Source organism: Chlamydotis macqueenii, chromosome 1 (assembly GCF_036417535.1).
Source record: "Chlamydotis macqueenii isolate bChlMac1 chromosome 1, bChlMac1.mat, whole genome shotgun sequence".
In the NCBI taxonomy this organism is placed as follows: domain Eukaryota; kingdom Metazoa; phylum Chordata; class Aves; order Otidiformes; family Otididae; genus Chlamydotis; species Chlamydotis macqueenii.
The window spans coordinates 68,017,907-68,036,785 of record NC_141556.1 but is presented as its reverse complement, the minus strand read 5'-3'; the positions used below and the strand labels follow the sequence as shown (position 1 = coordinate 68,036,785).

The window sequence follows — 18,879 nt, the reverse complement described above, 5'->3', positions numbered from 1 at the left end:
TAAAATCCTGTCATGGACACTGACCAATCAAGAGAGGGTTTTGAAGTGAGGGGTGCAGGATGAGGCACTCTTTCCAACCCAAATATTGATTATATGGTTTTAATATAAATGAATAATACGTTATGAAAAAATGCAAATTAAATAACATTCATAACAGATTTGTTTTGGCAGTATGTGAGCCAGTTGATTAAGTACGTATGTTTAATTACATAAATCTGCTTAAAAAATCTCTGTCACTGTTTATCTTAAAGCTTCACTCAGTGACCCCTTGCTTTTCCTGGTATTCATCAGCTGAGAGAACGTATCCATTATCTACCAACAAGATACCAACTTGGGTTGTTCGTGAAAACAATCTGTTGGTTCCAACTTGTGTGCAATACTTTTATTCACCCAAATAATTCAAAGCAGAACACTGCTATCATAAATAGCAATCCAAATTAATTTTGACTCTGTTTCTCCTCTTCAATGAAACACTAAGTCTATATATTACTCATTTATTTCATATATGTTAAAATGTCACTTATAATGAGAACAACACTTGAAATAATCTGGTAATTTATTTCACAATCTAATTATAGATAACATCCATTTTGTTGAAATCCTGACCTAATCATGCAGAATAACACAATGCTAATTTTCCTTTCAGCTGTGTCATGACATTATGAAGCAATCTTTGTGACTACGCTTTCTTAACACCTACTAAATACAAATGGATTAAAAAACTCAACTATTTGGGGGACATTTGCTCACTCCTCTTCCAAGTCCCAGAAAAGGCTTTGACAATAAATGTGCACAGATTTGACTTAGGAAAGTCGATTACAGAAAAAATATAAACACTATAATTTGGAGTATTTTCATATTGAAGGTTCCCAAATGCTCAAAATAAGGAAAACCAAAACTACTTAATTGTGGAAGGCTGATAAAACAAGGGAAAAAATTGGAACCGGTAAATGTCAATTTAGATCTGATATTCTGTTTTGTAAGAAGCATAATAAAACTAAGAAGTTGTGACATTGCTTTGAGAATAGCTCAAGCTTTACAAGGTTATAGAACATTTTAAAACTATCATGTGAAAAACTAACTATACTATGAATTAAACAATTAAACTTCTTTACTTGGATAAATCAAGTCCAGTGTTTCATTGATTAATATTGTGAAAAACACTCTTCATTCTATGGCAACTTGATCTCATATATCTCAGGAATACTGCTGCTATTTTCCTAACTTGATTTAGATTTTTATTTTTGTTCTACACAGAGTAAGGATACCATAACGACTGACACATCCCTGCTACATATCACACTCTCATTAGAGAAAAAAAAGAGGGACAAGAGAAGACGTGAAGAAAGGAAAAGCTTAACTCATCACAGCACTGAGATACCCAAGAATGGAAATCAGGGAGCAGAAAAGACCAAACATTGAGGCAGACCAATGGATAGGATGGGAACATGGCATTTAATGTTGACTATAAAGGAAATCCTCATGGCAAACTAAGCTCTATTTACATTATCATTTAGGATCACTCAAGCAGAAGGCTGTACAACTTGAACAAAGATTTTAAATGAGATTTGGATTCAGACACTGAATTACTTTGTCCAAATCACTGATTTATTAAAATGATCAAAGAAATACTGTAAGGTAAAACTGCCCTAAACCAGAGGGGAAACCTCTGGAAAGGAGGGATGCCCCTAATCCCAGTGTAAAACATGCCCGGTCAACTGTGATTGTCCCGTTTCATTCTCCTAGAAAGGATATGGAGCGATGAATAGGAAGGGATTAGGGAGTCATACTGTAAATACTCAACTCTAGAGAGAGTGCATGTGTGTATTCTTCAGTATTTAGCTATCACTGCTCTTACAGAATTACTTCAGAACACACAGTGACAGGTGACAAAATATCAAACTGTCAAATAAAATTCTTTCATGGCTTGTGCTCAAAAAAAAACCAAAACAAAAAACCCATGGATTTAAGAACTCAATATATTAAATTAGTACCATTATTTGGTTAGATTCCTTCCCATTTTATACCACAGACTGCTTTAGGCAAATCACCACTCCAATCTCTCCTGAAAATAAAGGCTGGAAGAGATAGAGAGCAGTCTTTATCCAGAAGTTCTGTGTTTAAAACCACCCTCCACCCATCTTTGCCAGAAGCTATGTAAGCCCTTCATCATGCAGAGGAACATCCTAATTATCAACTGCATGCTATTCTGGGACAAGGTGATCTTAGTTTCTCCTGGAGACGCTACTCCATACTGACCAGTTTTTTTATCCTTCAGATAAATGAAATCACAGGCTTGGAAACTATTCATATACTTGTGCCTTACGACAGTTCTAATGACTGCATAAATATTGTGTAGAGACTCAGCTTAGAAGACTGTCTAGCCTCATGGATTCAAAACTCACTCTTGAATCCAGGAAATTATTGATTTAAACTGAAAAATTACTCCTTCCCTGTTCACGTGAAGATCCCTAAGTTGGCTAACGCAATCACTAATGTCTGTTCCAGACACAGCTCAGACAATCCCCCCACAGGCAAAAAATGCCTGAATGCCTGGTGACCAAAGCATTGGAAACTGCGAAGTCTTGCAACCCAGAGAGCAATGAAAAGCCATCTGAGGAAGACTGATGTAAGCAACCTCAAAAATGGCATACGCCCTTGCTTTTCCTGTCTCTTCAATCATAGAGAACTTTGTATTTGTCTAGAATGACAGTGAATACACCAACAAAGCTTATTAGCTTTATCTTGCCAGAAAAACTACACGTTTAATTTATAATGAAGCCAAGAGGCCCCACGGTTGGCTGTTTTCCCAGATCCCTTCAAGAAACCAGAATTTGTCAGTCCCACTACCTATGAGTAATGTTGCATCTTGCCAATCAAGAGGTTATCTCACAGCAGAAGAAGGACCTAATATTAAAATGACTGCTCCTCTTTAAGGGATACTTAGAAAAAAGATTTCTTCTGAATATGACAGTTTTGCTGAATTGTGGTTTCAGTTTACTGGAATGCTGGAGCACAGATAATACTAGAAACTCCAGTGGAGTTTTCTTGTAACTTTGCTGTTGCTATCAATCTTATGTGACACTATTACAGCAATGTGTATCAGTTTAAAACCCTACATTAGCCAGCTACAATAGCTGAACTACAGAACTAACATCGTTAACCTCACAGTCCTGTTTTCCTTTTTTGTTTGAATCTACTTATCTAAAAGGAGTGGATACTCATTACTTCAGAATAAAAAAACCACCAAACCATCAAGTACTTTAGTTACTAAAGGCAACAGGAAGATTCTTTTAGATCACAAAATAAGAAATTGGCTTGCAGTGTTTCACACACATCAGGACAACATTACAATATTTAATTTTTAAAAGAATATTACCATACATCTGGGAATATAGGTACATACACTATATATGATCCAGATGTTTTTGTTTTTATTGCGGTATCATAAAATGCTCCAAGCAAAAGAGGGGGTTATATAAAAATAATGCAGCATAATCTCCATTTACAAATTCTAATTTGTAATAAAGGCAGGCATAAAAATTTATTTTGAATCTAGTAAGTTCCTCTAACATAGATGCTGCATTGGTAGCCATAACTGTGCACTAAAGATTGCTGTAATAGGAAAAAAATTGTTTTGTGTAAAATCAATTTTTCAGATTTAACTGGTTTAAACTCCACTAGTTTAAATGTTCCACAATTTACTAAACAATCTTCAAGTGCACGCTTGGCACCTAAGAGTAAATTCACTCACAGATTTCACTGCTCTGAAGTTTAATAAAAGTGATTCTTCCGCAACCTTACTCAAAAGCTGTCTGGATATAGTCCTAGGCAACTGAGTCTGGGTAGCTGTGCTTTAGCAGGGGGGCTGGAGAAGATAACCTCCAGAGGTCTTTTCCAACCTCAACCATTCCATGATGAACTTGTGGACCTTTTAGGATGCATATTCCAAATCAGAAAAAAAGTATGTTGTTGTATAGCTCAAAGAATCAAAAAAGGTCAAATTCCATGCGCTAAAGCCTCTCCTGAGAGGGAAGGGATCTTACTGATACTAAACCTGAAGTTGCTGTAAGTTCTGTATGGTACTCAGTCACCTTGAAAACTAAACTAGCAAGGAGTTGAAAAGTGGTATGAAGAAACTGAGGTACTCCCTTACCCTAATACTGTCTTATTAGCCGTACATTCATAGAGAAAAAAAAAACCAACATCAATGTATCATGCCATCTGAGCTGGGCTGCAATTGCTCTAAAAAGTCTCAATGGATTCACAGAGAAGTGGAAAGTCAAAATGGAAGGGTAAGGATCCTATTTTCAAAGTGGTCATGACTCACTGTAAAATTAAGATAAGTTCTGCGTTGTGTCTTCATTTCCCATGTGGGAATTAAACAACTAATTTTCCTGAATGGCAGAAATTAAAAAATCTCACAGGATAATTACACTGAATTTGAACTCACATAATGAAGCCTCTCCAGTCATCTTTTGCACCTTCATTGCTACCACAAGACTTTTGCTACAGGTACTTCGATAGAGATGAAGGGTTAAAAGCTTGTCTATTTTTTCCTATTATTACTCTAACTGAAGATAATACCTCTATCTAAAAATCCCAACCCACATGGTAAAGCAATTCTGAGAGGATATCCCTGGAAAGAGAAGGGACTCTAGCATCTTGGAGACACAGGGTAACAAATTAGATAGAATAGCTTCTGGAAATTTCTAAGTCATAAATTTCAACTTTGTTTTTATGTTCAGTGGTAGTCAGTAAGCCTGTAACAGAAAGGCTTGAATGAAAGAAAAAGCAGCAGCAGAAGAGGTCTGAGATCCCTTCAGGGACATGGAGGGACAAGTCCCTCATGACTCTCCAGGACACATCTTTGAGCTCACGTCTGTCAGTTTTAATAAAGAAACTGGCAGAAGCCTGTGGGGACTTCAGGTCTTTTTTTGCAGTGTTTGAAATCTCTGAACTGGGTTTGGAACCAGTTCAGTGGAATGCCTTGAGACCCGGGGTAAAAGGAGCAGAAGTATGGCTTTTTCTGAGAGAGAGAGATATATTTACAGAAATACTCCCATATTGCACTGCTTGTTAAGCCACAGAGTTCCTGAAGAAAAGTTGCTATGTCATCAGTCCTAGCTGAGCAGAAAGCCCAGCATATCTTCTTTCTACCTCCGTGCAGAAGCTGGGCTGGTGAGCAGACTAATATAATCCCAGAGCACTGTATGGTGCTCCTCTTTAAATGTTCATGACTCAAGCATGTAAAAAGCAGAGAATAAGCTTGCCCAGAGGTATATTATAAAGGCAAAAAAAAATATCCAGTCTTAAATACGAGGGCATATGCTCATCCACTTGGTAAATGTACATGCAGACCATCTTTGTTGGGACCGTCTTACTTTGCTCTTTTCTGTATTGTTTGCACAACTAGAGACTCAGACACATGCAGCAGGATTGAACAGGCCATCGCCTACAGTGTTAATAATAAAGAATTTTTAAGCAATGTCACCTCAAAGAGTCTCAAAGGGATATCTAAAAGTCCATCCTGCATTTTATTAATTCTTAGAAAACCATACATTAATTCATTTGGTAGGCAAGTTCAAGGTCACACCAGGGAAGATGAAACTACCGTAAACTGAATGAAACACTTAAAAATGCAGTTCCTTCTCTATGCTCTCTCATCTCTTCAGAGTTGGAGCAGAAGACCTGCCTGAGGAGGTAAATCTACTTCATGGATGAAGGAATGGAAAGAAAATAATCTTTAAAGTATAAACACTGAACTTAAGTTATGAACACTAAACCAATACTGCTGTTGTATTAACTGTTATCACTACTGATTTTAAACAACTGAGTTATCAATTAAATTTGCAGTCTCTCTCTCCTGCCACAGAGGAGACACATTTCTGGTCATTAAGCATATTTATTTTGATTTCTAAGCCTTCTGAAAAACAGAGAGCATTTACTTCCTCTGGAGAAAGGCTATACCTCTCACCCCAAAAAGCAGGAAAGTTACATTTGGAGTCTTCCCGAATACTAGCTAAACAAGTAACATCAGCACAATTGGAAAAAAAAAAAAGGAAAGAAAGAAAAAAGTCTGTGTTCTTCCTTGACTTTATCACAGGTCAATTATCACATAGTGCATGGAGAGCTGCCAAAACACACTGCCATGTTCAGACACTAAAACTTGCTTTTTATTTGCCTGCAGCTGCAGTACACAATGAAGAGAGTGTTAACCGCCCCTCTCCAAGACAAAACATGACCTCTCCCCAAAGCCAGGGGTGATTGATTCACTGTGTTGGGTTTGTTTGGTTTTTTTTCAGGGTAACTGTTACTTATCTTTTGTCCCAAATGCTATTTCTCTAAAATGCTTTGATTTTTAATTTTTTTTTCTATTCCTTTTCATCTTGATCTACCAGCACCGACAGACAGACAGGCAAAGAGAATAATGAAGCATAATTTAATGTTTTTCAGGTTCCGATTTCAAATTTGCCCAGTATGGTCTCCATTTTATTTTCTGACATTCTCCCCTTGCCTGCAGTTTTAGCAAGTTAAAATGAGATTTTATGCAAGATTTATTTTCAATGAAATGTGAAAAAACCCCCAAACCTGAAGCTCTATAAAACTAAGTTTTTGCATCAGATTTTCAGACATAAAGCTAAAAACTCATTTCTGTAGTCTACAAATTTTTAGCATTTGCCATATTTCTATTGTCTCAAATAAAGGTGCTACCAAGCAGTATCACTGTAGGAGCTTCTAACTGGAAAGATTCCAGAATTTAAAATGTGAAGCCTGTGGTTTCCTCAGCAATCTGGAACAGGTATTTTGGTGCCTACTGGGTACCAGTAGTGATGCCAATTGTCTTGTTAATTTTTCAGGTATTTGTTGCTTATAATTTTCTTCTGTGTCTTTTATTTGATTTCTAATCAGCCAATAATCATTCACTACTTTCTTCATCTGGATTTCAGAATGACCAAAAAGTATACTTTCTAGTAAGCCACCTTTAATCAATACAGCAATTATATTAACAGTTTATAAAACAAACTATGCAGTGGCCTGTGTCAATGTACCCAGAGACCCAGTAGTAAAGGGTACATTTTAAATCATTTTTGTTTCAACAAAAGAAATTGCAGAAATTTAGTATAACACAGTTTTGGGCACTACACAAAACAACATCTTGTCATTATCATCAGAACAAGTGATTACACATCTAAAACAGTCACAGAAAATAAAAACTATGACCAAAAGTCCAAATCTCCAGCATAGTCATATGGTTTTTGGCTATAGCTACATTACTAGTAGAGGTGATCTCTCTACATTTCAAAAGAAAGTAAACAACTTTTCCTAAATGGATAAGTTAACTATTTTTCAATAAATTGTTTTATTTTCAAGATCTTTATTATCTTAGCTTCTGTTACAAATTTTCTTTTTAACTAGCATTAAAAAATTATCAGTGTTCAGATTTTAGTTCATTAGAATGTCCATTTCAAAAGTATCTTCAAATCTGAGTATATGGCGAAGGAAGAGTATTTGGTAAAAATGGACTGAATAGTATCTATTAATCTAATTATTAATTCAGTTAAATTCCTTCAACATGCCAACACCTGTGCCCTACACCTCCTCATAACTGCAAGCAGCAGTTACATGCTGCTGCTGATTCCAAAAATCCTTAGAAAAATACTTCTTACCATTACAAAAGAGGAAAAGCTTTTTTTGTACCAGTCATCTTTCATAGTTGTTCACGGTATGCAATTAAAATGCCTAAGTACCCCTTAAACTACATTGATAAACTTAAAACAAGCATTTAATATCAGATAACTAAGCCAGTTAAAAAAAAAAATAGAACTATCTATGACCTCTGAAGAGACTTTGAACTGTACCAACCAGATCTTCACTTAGAAAACATAGATTAAAACCTGATCTGACTGAACATACCAGTTTATAATCAGAGGAAGGAATAAAAAGACTATTGTGCATGGAGGCCAAACTTTAAAGGCTGCACATTTTTAAAAAAATGAAAATAAAATTCTGAACTGTCCTGGAAGTTCTGAAAGACAGCACTTGGATAAAGCAGAAAACAGGCTGTACACTTTAATAACAAGGTGCACTCTAGAAATACTGAAAATAAAAACAAATCAGAGTTTATAAGTTTCAAAAGAAAAACATTTACATGAGAGGAGGTAGAGGCTTCTAGAATTCTAGGCAGAGGGCAGAACTAACTATCTGCACAGTCAAAAAAGGACAGGCATATATATGAGATTAAAATGAGACTTTGTAATTTTCTCTAGCATCTGAAACAGATTTTATGCACATTCTCACGACTTCCACAGTATACAGAGCAAATCAGACCTGTCCTTCTTTAGGTATTTTCTCAAGCTCTGCTTTCCTGTGGAAAAATGCTAAAGAGAACAAGAAAATGCAGAGTCCAATCTATAGAAAATCCCAAACCTAGTTTTAGATTCCAGGTCTGGAGAACCAATTAAAAAATTCAGTTAAAGACATCAATCCTAAAACTTTAAAGGACTAAAATTGTGCTCATTTACCCTAGGCTATAAAAAAGAAAGAAAGTCCATATTGCACCACAAACCTCAGATAAAAGTCTCGTCAGTTGGATTCTCCATAAAAATATTCCAGGTTTGCTAGTTACAGAAACTGAAAAAAATCCGTTCATGTTGTTCCAACAACTTGAAGGCTTAAGCAAATTCAAATCTCTGCATGTGATTCTAGTTAGCTGCAGGAAAGAGATATTTTTCTATAGATAAGTTATATGTTTATTTGTTTAAGAAGCTTAGAGACAGGTTTACAAAACAATTCAAATTGCAGTTTATTATGGTAGTGTTATCCTCTGTTGAGCTATCTAGCAGAAAAAGACCTCAAAACCTTTGCATACAAAAGCCTGGACTCTTACTTTCCAATCTGAAGAGACCAGGTACTTTTACTTGAAAGCAGCACCAAACGAACCTCAAAAAAAAAATAGGCTAGTCACATGAAGAGACAAGATGAAACTCTTTTACTATGGATTACAGTGGTCTCAAAAAATAAGTATTAAAAATGAGTAAGAAGAGAACCTTTAGCACTGCCTATATAAATGAACCAATAAAAGATCATTCCAAATTGTTAAGCGGAGCAAATAAGAAAATATGTGAAAAAACAATGGAAGAGTTAATGGAAGTAAAACAACCTCACTGACATTTAACATTTATGCAAATGTCAGATTCCCCACTTCTTGGTTAAATACTCAGCTGGAATCTCAATCAATGTTTGGAGTGTGCATGACCAATTTTTGAAAACAAAGAGAAAACACAGCACAAAAATTAGAAATCTTTAACTGTTTTTAAAAAGATGAACACTCAAAAAATGAGACCATGAAGACTGGGAATTAGGGCTCTGATCTAGAATTATTAATGACTTATTTATGGCTAAACTCCATGCCTGAACTTCCATTCCTGCATGACGTTTACTGTAACAGAACTGAACATGATTTAAACCCTCATGATTCATAGCTATATACTAGAAGAAAAGGCAATGGTCAGGCATCAGAAATTAATCAATATTCTGAACTATTAAAATTATAAGAACTCCATAGAATTGCTTAAAAGTCTAGAAAAAAAATCTCACATTCGTAGCCTAATACATTTAATACAGGCTGCAAGAGTAGTTTCTCTAAAGATACAGACGAAAAAAAACCCTGTAAATTAAGAATTTACTGTGATACATGCATTTGTCTCTTTATACCATGTGTAGCAGCCGTTTGGGAAACGTTGTGTTGAATTTGCAAACAATCATCCAGAATGAAAGTCATTGCCCTAGGACTCAATGCCTTTTGGGAAACCTCTCTAATTTCCCTGAAAGGGTCTACTTTTTCCTATCCAGACCTCCCCCATTTCACTGACAAGGTCTACATGTTCTTATCCAGAAAGATATGGAGCATAGTCTGAACCCTGATTATTCTATTCTAGTAGTTCCCAATAAATATTAAGTATGATAAAACAGTATTTCTAATGAAAGTTATACAGAGTTCTTCCTGAACTTTTCTCAGTAAGTTACAGAGGAATCATCCTAATTGCTTCCGCTGAAAATGCCTCATTCATTTAGTCACATACTGAAGTCATAGTCACCCAGTGCCCTAGGCTTCAAATCAGTGTGGCTTTATGTGTCCTGCGACAAATACTTCAGTCATTGTTAATAATGAAGTGGAAGCAGAAGCAGCAACCACTGAAAGGCAACAACATCTGCTTTGAACTCTTTCTATTTTTTCTTCAAAAATTCAAACTGAAATTCATCATTCACCACCTTCCCATTACATGAATGGACTCTATCATTAACCACCAAAATGTAAATTCTAGTTCAGACTTTTTGATAGACTTAGAAATCAAGATGCATCAGAGACAAGTATCTTACTTAGACCTCTACAATCTTACCTTCTTCTGAAGAACATTAACTTTGCGTTCCTTCACGTCTAACATGTCCTTGAGGTCATGGATTTCTCCTGCTTGAGTCCCCTTCTCCTCTGCCATCTCCTGAATCTGCTTTGTCTTCTTATTTAGCATAGTCTCCTTCTCTTCGAGACGCAATCGCAATGCATCCACCTAGATTGAGACAAGCAGAAACAGTGTTTAGCACCGAAGAAGAGAAATTTTAGAAAAGTTGAAGTACATTTCCACAAGGGAGTGAGTGCTGTCAAATTACAAATAGTTCCAGAAAACTAACATTCCAACATATATAAGCTTGTGATAAAACAGTTATCACAAGTGGTAGCAGACTAAACAGTATAAATAATCAAATGTTTTATTTCAAAATTATATGAGACTAATGGCCCTTCTTGGAAAATCTCAAGTCATACTTCTGACATAAGGCAGTCTTGCAAGAGTCAAGTCTGGAATTTTTCTCTTCAAACTAGAAGCCAACACAACATGTTGTTGAGAAGTTCTCTTGTATGTAGGAAAATTGACCCCTTTATTTGAAACATTAGTAATGTTCGGAGATTTATATATTGACTCTTAGTACCAAACAGTCCCTTTATATTCTAGCTTTGAATCAGAGAATTAGCTGAGCCTGGACGTAATGAAAGCAGAAGTCTTTGTGGCCACTGCAGATGAAAACACGGAAATTGGGTTACCTTAGGATGGCTAAGAATAGTTTGGCTTAAGTAGCAATATAATAGTTTAAATGTAACATTTGTTTTCAGCAGGATGCAGTTTTATATTAAAGATAAAACTGAGCAAATGACACAGTACAGGGTATTGTGGGTGCAATTTGTACACATAAGCATACTTAGAGCTCCCATGGCCTCAGTAAGTTTAGAAACACACTCTGGGAATTCTATGTTATCCTCAAACTTCAAAATTGCATATTGAGGAGCTTTTGCTTTTCCTTCTGCATTTCTCTTACACAAATGAAACACAGAGCTCACAAGACAAAGGAAACAAGAGAAGGAATCAGAGCTATCTGAATATAAATTTGATGAGAAGAAAAAGGTCAACACAGAGCACAGACTAATCTCCAAGACCATTGTAGAATACGAAATCCAACACCACCAACCTGCTCAAGATAGCAAAAGAAACCCACTGACCCCTATCCACTTGGCATTCAGACAGAGCTCAAATCTGCCAGCTTGGCTGCTAATCTTATTTGACAGTATCAGATTCGGTTCCTGTTAGCTGAATCCATTACAGGACATCAGTCACACAGAGTAAAAAGGGTGATCAATGAATTTCTTGGTCCTTCTGCACAGCATAGGCCAGCAGAGAGATGAAGTGAAAAGACGACTTGGACAACTTCAGCTAGGGAAAAAAAATAGGCTGTCACTATGCTTATTGTATTCTGAGTAACATTTAGTTTTAAAGCATTATTCTAATTCCACTTGATTTAAATTTGCTAATGGAAAAGCTGCCTCTAAGGCTCTACATTTACAGTATGTTATGTCCATAAAAGCCTTCGCTGTTTTGTCTGATTCCTTTTACGCAGAGCAATAAGCATTTGCCAGTGGGGAAAAGAACTGCCCTGCTCTCCCCATCAGCACTGCAATCCTGCTGCCACCTCTACGTCTAGAGCCTTCTCACTTGCACATACGTTATTAAAATCACATTCCTGACCTCTCACTCAGCAAGCGGGACATGGAGTATAGGCTGCAGTGATATTAGAGTACCAGGTACTACCCAAATACAATTTATAGGATTGCTAGCAAGCTTAATGAAAAGTTCAGCGGGTGGATTAGGCTTTGTGTTTTTAAAAGCATGCAGTTTCATAGATTGATTAGGTATGTTCTTCTCCAGGTATCTCTAATATTAAAGCTAAGAGTCACTTTCATTTGTTTTTGAGGGGAAACTGAAAATCTCCCTCACAAGCAAATCCACATACTTTCAATATTTGTGTTGCAAAATATTTGAGACAGCCCAAGATGCCTCTAACATAGTATTAAATGAAAAGAGAACATCTGCAAACAGAAGTTTATCCACAGAATGCTTTCTATTTTCTGATTGATTATTCTCTTTGAACTCCATATTAGCTTACGGTTTGGGGTAAATTGCATTCCTGGTTTTATTTGTGTGAGGTCCTGCCTAGGAAACCACAGAAAACACTTTCAAGAATATTTTCAAAGGCTGGCAGGACACACAATCATCACCTTAGCACTATTCCTGGCAGAACACTGCACTTGTTTATTCATGTCAGTTCGGTTTATGTATGGCATCCTCCCACAGTGACAAGAATTGAGGTCTGTGGGAGTCATGTGATGCCAACTTCAACAAAGTCTGCTTAAGATTTTTCTCTGCACGTGGAAACAACTAGGCAAACAGCTACTGAGGTGCTGACGCCCCTTCTCCTGACTTCTGCATCTTGGATGGTGTTGTCTTAACCCTAGGTTAACCTAACTGCTTTCACAGGAATAGACTGCCATGTCTTTAATTATGCATGGCAAGTAAAATCTTACAGTACAGCTCAGGTAACTGCTAGTCCTTTGTGTAACAATGGGCTTGCTCACTTGACCTGTACGTACCATCCAATTTCCCATGAAGCTTTAGCAAAATAAGCACATTTGTTGCCACAACAGGTTTGCCAGATACAGGTACAACAGGTACCTCTTTGCAGCTGGGTACTTTAATTTCTTCACTGTAAGAACCACGTATGATGAACTGTGTTGGGAACCATCAATTTGTCTTCACAGAATTTTCCAGTAGCAGTAAACAATGCTAATAAATAATAATACTAATAAATTCCTAATATGCATAGCCATACATTAAGCATGTAGATTTCAAAATTTCTAAGAAAAACTAGAACATTAGTAGCTTCAATGACTCACAGAATAAACACAATATATGACATAATATTTAATTTAAACTTATTCTTAAGACTTTTTAAAAATCTTGAATTATGTTATATCCAAGTCCCAATTTCTGTGTAATAGCAAAATTCAAAACTTTTATTTTCTGTTGGTATTACTACATTAATGTGTCCAGCTCTGGAGCCCCCAACATAAGGAGGACGTGGACCTGTTGGAGCAAGTCCATGAAGAGGACTTGCCATGAAGATGACCAGAGGGCTGGAGCACCTCTCCTATGAGGACAGGCTGAGAGAGTTGGGGCTGCTCAGCCTGGAGAAGAGAAGGCTCCAGGACCTTACAGCGACCTTCCAGTACCTAAAGGGGGCCTACAGGAAAGACGGGGAGAAACTCTTTAGCAAGGCTTGTTGTGGAAGGATGAGTGGTAATGGTTTTAAAACAGAGGGAGGCAGATTCAGACTTGATATAAGGAAAGAATTTTTACAATGAGGGTGGTGAAACACTGGCACAGGTTTCCCAGAAAGGTGGTGGATGCCCCATCCCTGGAAACATTCAAGGCCAGGTTGGATGGGGCTCTAAGCAACCTGATCTGGTTGGAGATGTCCCTGCTTCTTGCAGGGGAGTTGGACTAGATGACCTTTAGAGGTCCCATTCCTCACTAAAGGTGATCACTCTGTAACAGTCTCTGATTTGGGAGAGTCTACTATAGTTTTAAAACGCCAATATAAGCTCAAAAAAAGAGAGCTTTACAGAATTTTATGTTCTACTCAGATATTCAGAGCAAATAAAATACTTCCAGAGGACTGGATTCATTTTTCTACTGAATATTAATCTGAATTTACTGTGTGGAACAGACCAATTACAGAACCAGGCCAGCTTGGGCAGTACAGTAAAATAAAGGGGAATGTTCTCACTGCTTAATTTAACCTCCCATTGAAGCCACATACCTTCTGGCACCAACCCAAGCTAAAGGGCTCACTGGGCAAAACACAAACTTTATATGGATGAAGTCTTAATTCTAAAATAAATATTGATTTATTTTTTGTTTGTTTACAAAGAGATTGTACATAGTAAGAGCTATTTTTAAAGATTTCTTCACAAATTGAAAAGTTAACTACAATATTCTCTCCACCCAATAGCCCTCAAGATAAACACCCCACAAATAGCTCACTGTTCTTTGTAGTTCTAGTGTGGCAGGTGGCAAATCCGTTTTTGAGATATTATACCAACATCTTTTTCCCCACCTATCTGCAGTTTTCTTTAACAGAAGACTAAAAAGCAGAGGCTTATGAAGGTATGCTCTTTTCTCTCAAAATGTTTACTTAAATACTACTTTAAAATACCAGTCTGTTATGAAGATGCCTGCCAATATATGACAGAAAATGCACCTCTCTTCCTCCTCACAACTCTCTCTAGGTGTCTTGAGAGAAGCTAGTTATGTTTTAACATTGACCAGTGCTATCAACAAGTGAGACCAGGCAGAATCTTACATTCCTACCCTGTCCCCAATGAAAACTCTTTTACAGAAAGATACCTTTTCTTTGAAATAAAACAAACAGATCATAGGATGCAATGACAAACATCTCAATGCTGTACTTTATCAATGTGTTTCAGTCTTATACTTGAGAGGATCACTTGTGAAGACAGAAGAAAGGTAACTGTGTATAATGATTTAATTGTTGAGCTTTCTGTCAAGAACATCAGCAAGAATGAAAAAGATGTGATCATATCTCAGAAAGTATAAATATCTTCTTAGAATTATATAAAAATTCTCAGGGACATAAATGGATCATTCTACGTATCTACTCTGATACAATGGAATAGCATTATAATCAACAACACTTCGTAAGTGTTAAATTCATACCAGATTGCTCCATGTTACCGTGAAGAACATGCTAGACTATATTGAATCTGTTAAATCTATCATAAAAACATCATTCTAAAACAGTATCGTTAATGTTTTATCTCCACAGCAACTCCTTACTGAAAGACAAACAGAAAAATACATTTCACTGTTACTGCAGTAGTTACTGTTTCACTTATGATATCTGTAAGCAAACTACATGAATAACCTAAAAGCAGTAAGTAGAAAATATCTCTTTCTCTTTCCCCCCACCTTGCAGCCTCTTTTTACTAGCAAAAAAAAAAGAGTTTGCATGTTTCAGAGAAAGAATTCAATTTTGTTTTGTCTTGTGGTGCTATATGAGAATCTCATTTGGAAGAAGTGAGTGAAGAACAAATATTCTCAATGATTATTTAGTAATAACAAGTCAGAGAGTAGAATAATTATCTGTATTAAAAAAACTACTTTAGTTCTGAATAACTATCAAGTCTATCTATCAATGGTATATAAGCAAGTCTTTTTGGTTTTAAATATTTTGTTTAACTCCTGTACATTTTATTTGAATAAATACGCTTACCTACCACAACAGATTAAATTATGACCATCTACTGAAGTCTTAATAAAGTACATTCTTTTAAGAACTTAATCTCTCATGGGCAGAAAAGTCCCGCTTTTTATTATTTAAATGTAAGAAGAGAATTTTATTTCTAGCTTTGTAGGTTTGTCACACTACTGCACAGTGATTTAATATATCTATATTCTTTTCAACCACTGTAACGGATAAAAACCTGCAATTTACATTTTGAAATGTTTATTTACCTAATACCTATTTCCAACGATATTTTGAATTTTTTTTTTTTTTTAAATAAACATGTATGAATTTAGGGTATATTCCTGACTAGCAAAGAAGAATGAACAAATTTAACGAGAAGTTTATGACTGTAAACAAGCACACTTTCACAGTTATTCTGACTAATGCAATTTCAACCTCTACGTAAATCTGAGAACAATCAGAAAATCCATCTTAGAACATCAAAAGATATTTACCATGTAACTTGATTTCTGCATGTGCACAAGGACATGTGCACTCATATATTCACTGAACATGGCTACACGAAAGGTACATGAGGGTAAAAATTTCAAATAAATTATCTCGTAATATGGAATCTTTCTACCAGTGTTACCAACAAATTTTCTGCGTGCCTATTTCACAGCTCCTTTGGCTTGTCACTGTTTTAGCTGTAACAACACAAATATTTTTTGATGCATGACCGCCATCTTTTGGACTGCTACTGACACTACAGTTTTACAAACCAAGGTACTGAAATGCTGTCTTCACACAATTTCATGCTTGTTCTTCAGGGATGTCCAGAAGCAATAAATTTCTGCTATAGTTATTATACATTTGACGTTCAGATATACACTTGTGTCTCACATCATATGGAAATGTATCAAACATTTGTTATCAAAACACAGTTTTGAAAATATTTTTCCTCTATCATGAAACATGAAAGCCCATATTTCAGGTGTAAGCACAGGCTTACACACAAGAGTTCCCATAAATGCTGATAGTAGTAGTGAAGCCTCAGCAAGCTGTGTACTACTGGAATGCTCTTCCTTTCTCTGTGCTCTTTTAGCTACAAGGTCATTGAAAATAAATCCCTCCAGCTCAGGCATTGCAACTTCCAATTTATCTGTGCTTAGGAAAAATAATATTAGTGACTGCATGTTCATGCAGCATGTCGTACAAGTGTGTATTCAACCTCAGGAACATATGTGCACTTATACACATGTATTTGTCTTTAAAATCAGTCCCCTGGCTTAGAGAATTAAAGATACAATGTGCTCAGAACAAACAGTATTAAATGACTATGAAATTGTATAACCTAAACAAGAAGAAAAAAAATAAAACTTTTTATCTCTTTCTCTATGAAAAGTCAGCAAGAATGGCATTGCCTGTTTCACCTCTGTCTGCAGGATGGCAGCTCTTTGCTCTTTAGCTGTAAGAGACTCTTTCAGAACTTCAATATGCTGCTTGCTGTCAGAGAACTGATTTGTGAGGGTCTCCAGCTTTGTCTGCAAGGCCAGCAACTCAGTGTCTTTGCGTGACAGCTCCTGTTTCACCTGACCAATCTGAAAAAGAAAGAAGAGATGGGCAAAGGAAAAAATAATTTATACCTTCCTTACAAAAATAACTACAAATTCACCAAACAGTATGATACTCTAAACTCATCCCACAGAATTGTGAAGCCTTTGGTTATCTTGAGTGGAAGGCCAGCAAAAATTTGTGTCATGAGCAAAAGATACATGGAAAAAGAGGGAGGAGCACCAATTTTTCAAGATAGGTTCTTTTTAACAGAGTCAGTCTGTTATTAGTCATCTTTCAAAGAATTGACCAAAACCAGTTACTTAGCAGGGATAAGGTTTTAATGAAGATGAAACAGAACTGTAATGAGAATGTACCCTTACACTGACTGTCAGAAAAGATGAGATACCTACAAGTCTCTCTCAGAAGCATGATGTTTGCTTTAAAATGTCAAACCAGTGAGTTTCCATCCATCTCTCCATCAATCAATCAAGCCTCATGCTTACGGAATATGTAAAGACAACTTTACTTTTCCCACTATTCACAACAGCAGCATTTCAATCTCCTAATAAATACCTTTTAATTTATGGAAGCTTCTTAAAGCAGATACAAATATACATCAAAACAACATGAAAAGTGTGGAATTGCACTTTGTTGAGAGCAATTTCCCAGAATTAATTTACTGCATTAAATCAATACAGAAATGGCAATTTATTTGAACAAATGTAGGTTGGATTATCACTTAAAAAGACAAACAGTAAGAAATGTTAAAAGTAAAGCATTGAAATGAGATGAAATCTCATTCTAAGTGTAATCATCACCCAGGACAATTTTGAGGTAAATCTGAAGAAAAAAGAAAACTTTAAATAAAGAGGACAGGTAAGTCTAAATGTTGACTTATGTTCAAGTTTATAAATAACTTTCTAGTTTGCCTCCGATACTGAGATGTATCAGAGAATAAAATAGCAATATTTTACTTTAACATATTATGTAGCAGAGGTGGACATATCTCTAAAAGCTAAACTGTTTTCCCTTTTTAACTTAAACAATTTTACTTGTGACATTTAAAAAAAATAATCCTTCAATCCCAAAAGCATGTTGTACAATGCTTCGTAACAGAATTTAAAGGATATCATAAACTAAAAAAAATTGTCCAGGTCATCTTCCATTTTTGTGAATGTGTCAGGAACAAAATTAAATTGTTTTACATTATAATTTATATGTTTTTATTTAGATTTTAATTAGAATAAAGGCACATACTGGTAGAAATAACTGTGAGGAAAAGCTTGGGTAAACGTGGTTTTATCTTGCTAACATTGTTTCAATATTGGGCAACTAAAGAAAGAAAACTCTTTTCCAAACAGTATCAAAATAGCATCAAAAGATGTCTTCAAATATTCTTGTGTTCCAGTGTGGAACAGCATATGTGAAGAGATAAGGAAGAAGGGGAGCGGAACAAGGAGGACATGCATCTCAAAAAACCTCACAGAAACTGATTTTTAAAAATGGAATAACGAGAAAGGAGTATATAAAGAATTTAATTTATAGAACTATTCAATAGTTCATTGTTCACTTAATTCAAACATACTACGTTGGTTTTTTCACATTTTTACTAAAAGCAAATATCTCCGCAGAATGATTTCACCATCTATTTAAATTAGATGCAAAATTACTGATGTTAGCAGCACT

The 18,879-nt window shown here is 35.8% G+C and overlaps 1 protein-coding gene across 4 annotated transcripts in view; it reads right to left on the bottom strand.

Moving 5' to 3' along the window:
- Positions 1-18,879, bottom strand: part of ERC1 (ELKS/RAB6-interacting/CAST family member 1) — a 294,214-nt gene that overhangs the window by 186,951 nt on the left and 88,384 nt on the right. For all 4 annotated transcript variants that reach the window (XM_086755609.1, XM_086755591.1, XM_086755602.1 and 1 more), the window contains exons 7-8: positions 17,070-17,237; positions 10,404-10,571 (exon numbers count right to left, since the gene is read on the bottom strand). In XM_086755609.1, the coding sequence (XP_086611735.1) occupies positions 10,404-10,571; positions 17,070-17,237 (336 nt within the window). The remainder of the gene's footprint in view (positions 1-10,403; positions 10,572-17,069; positions 17,238-18,879) is intronic.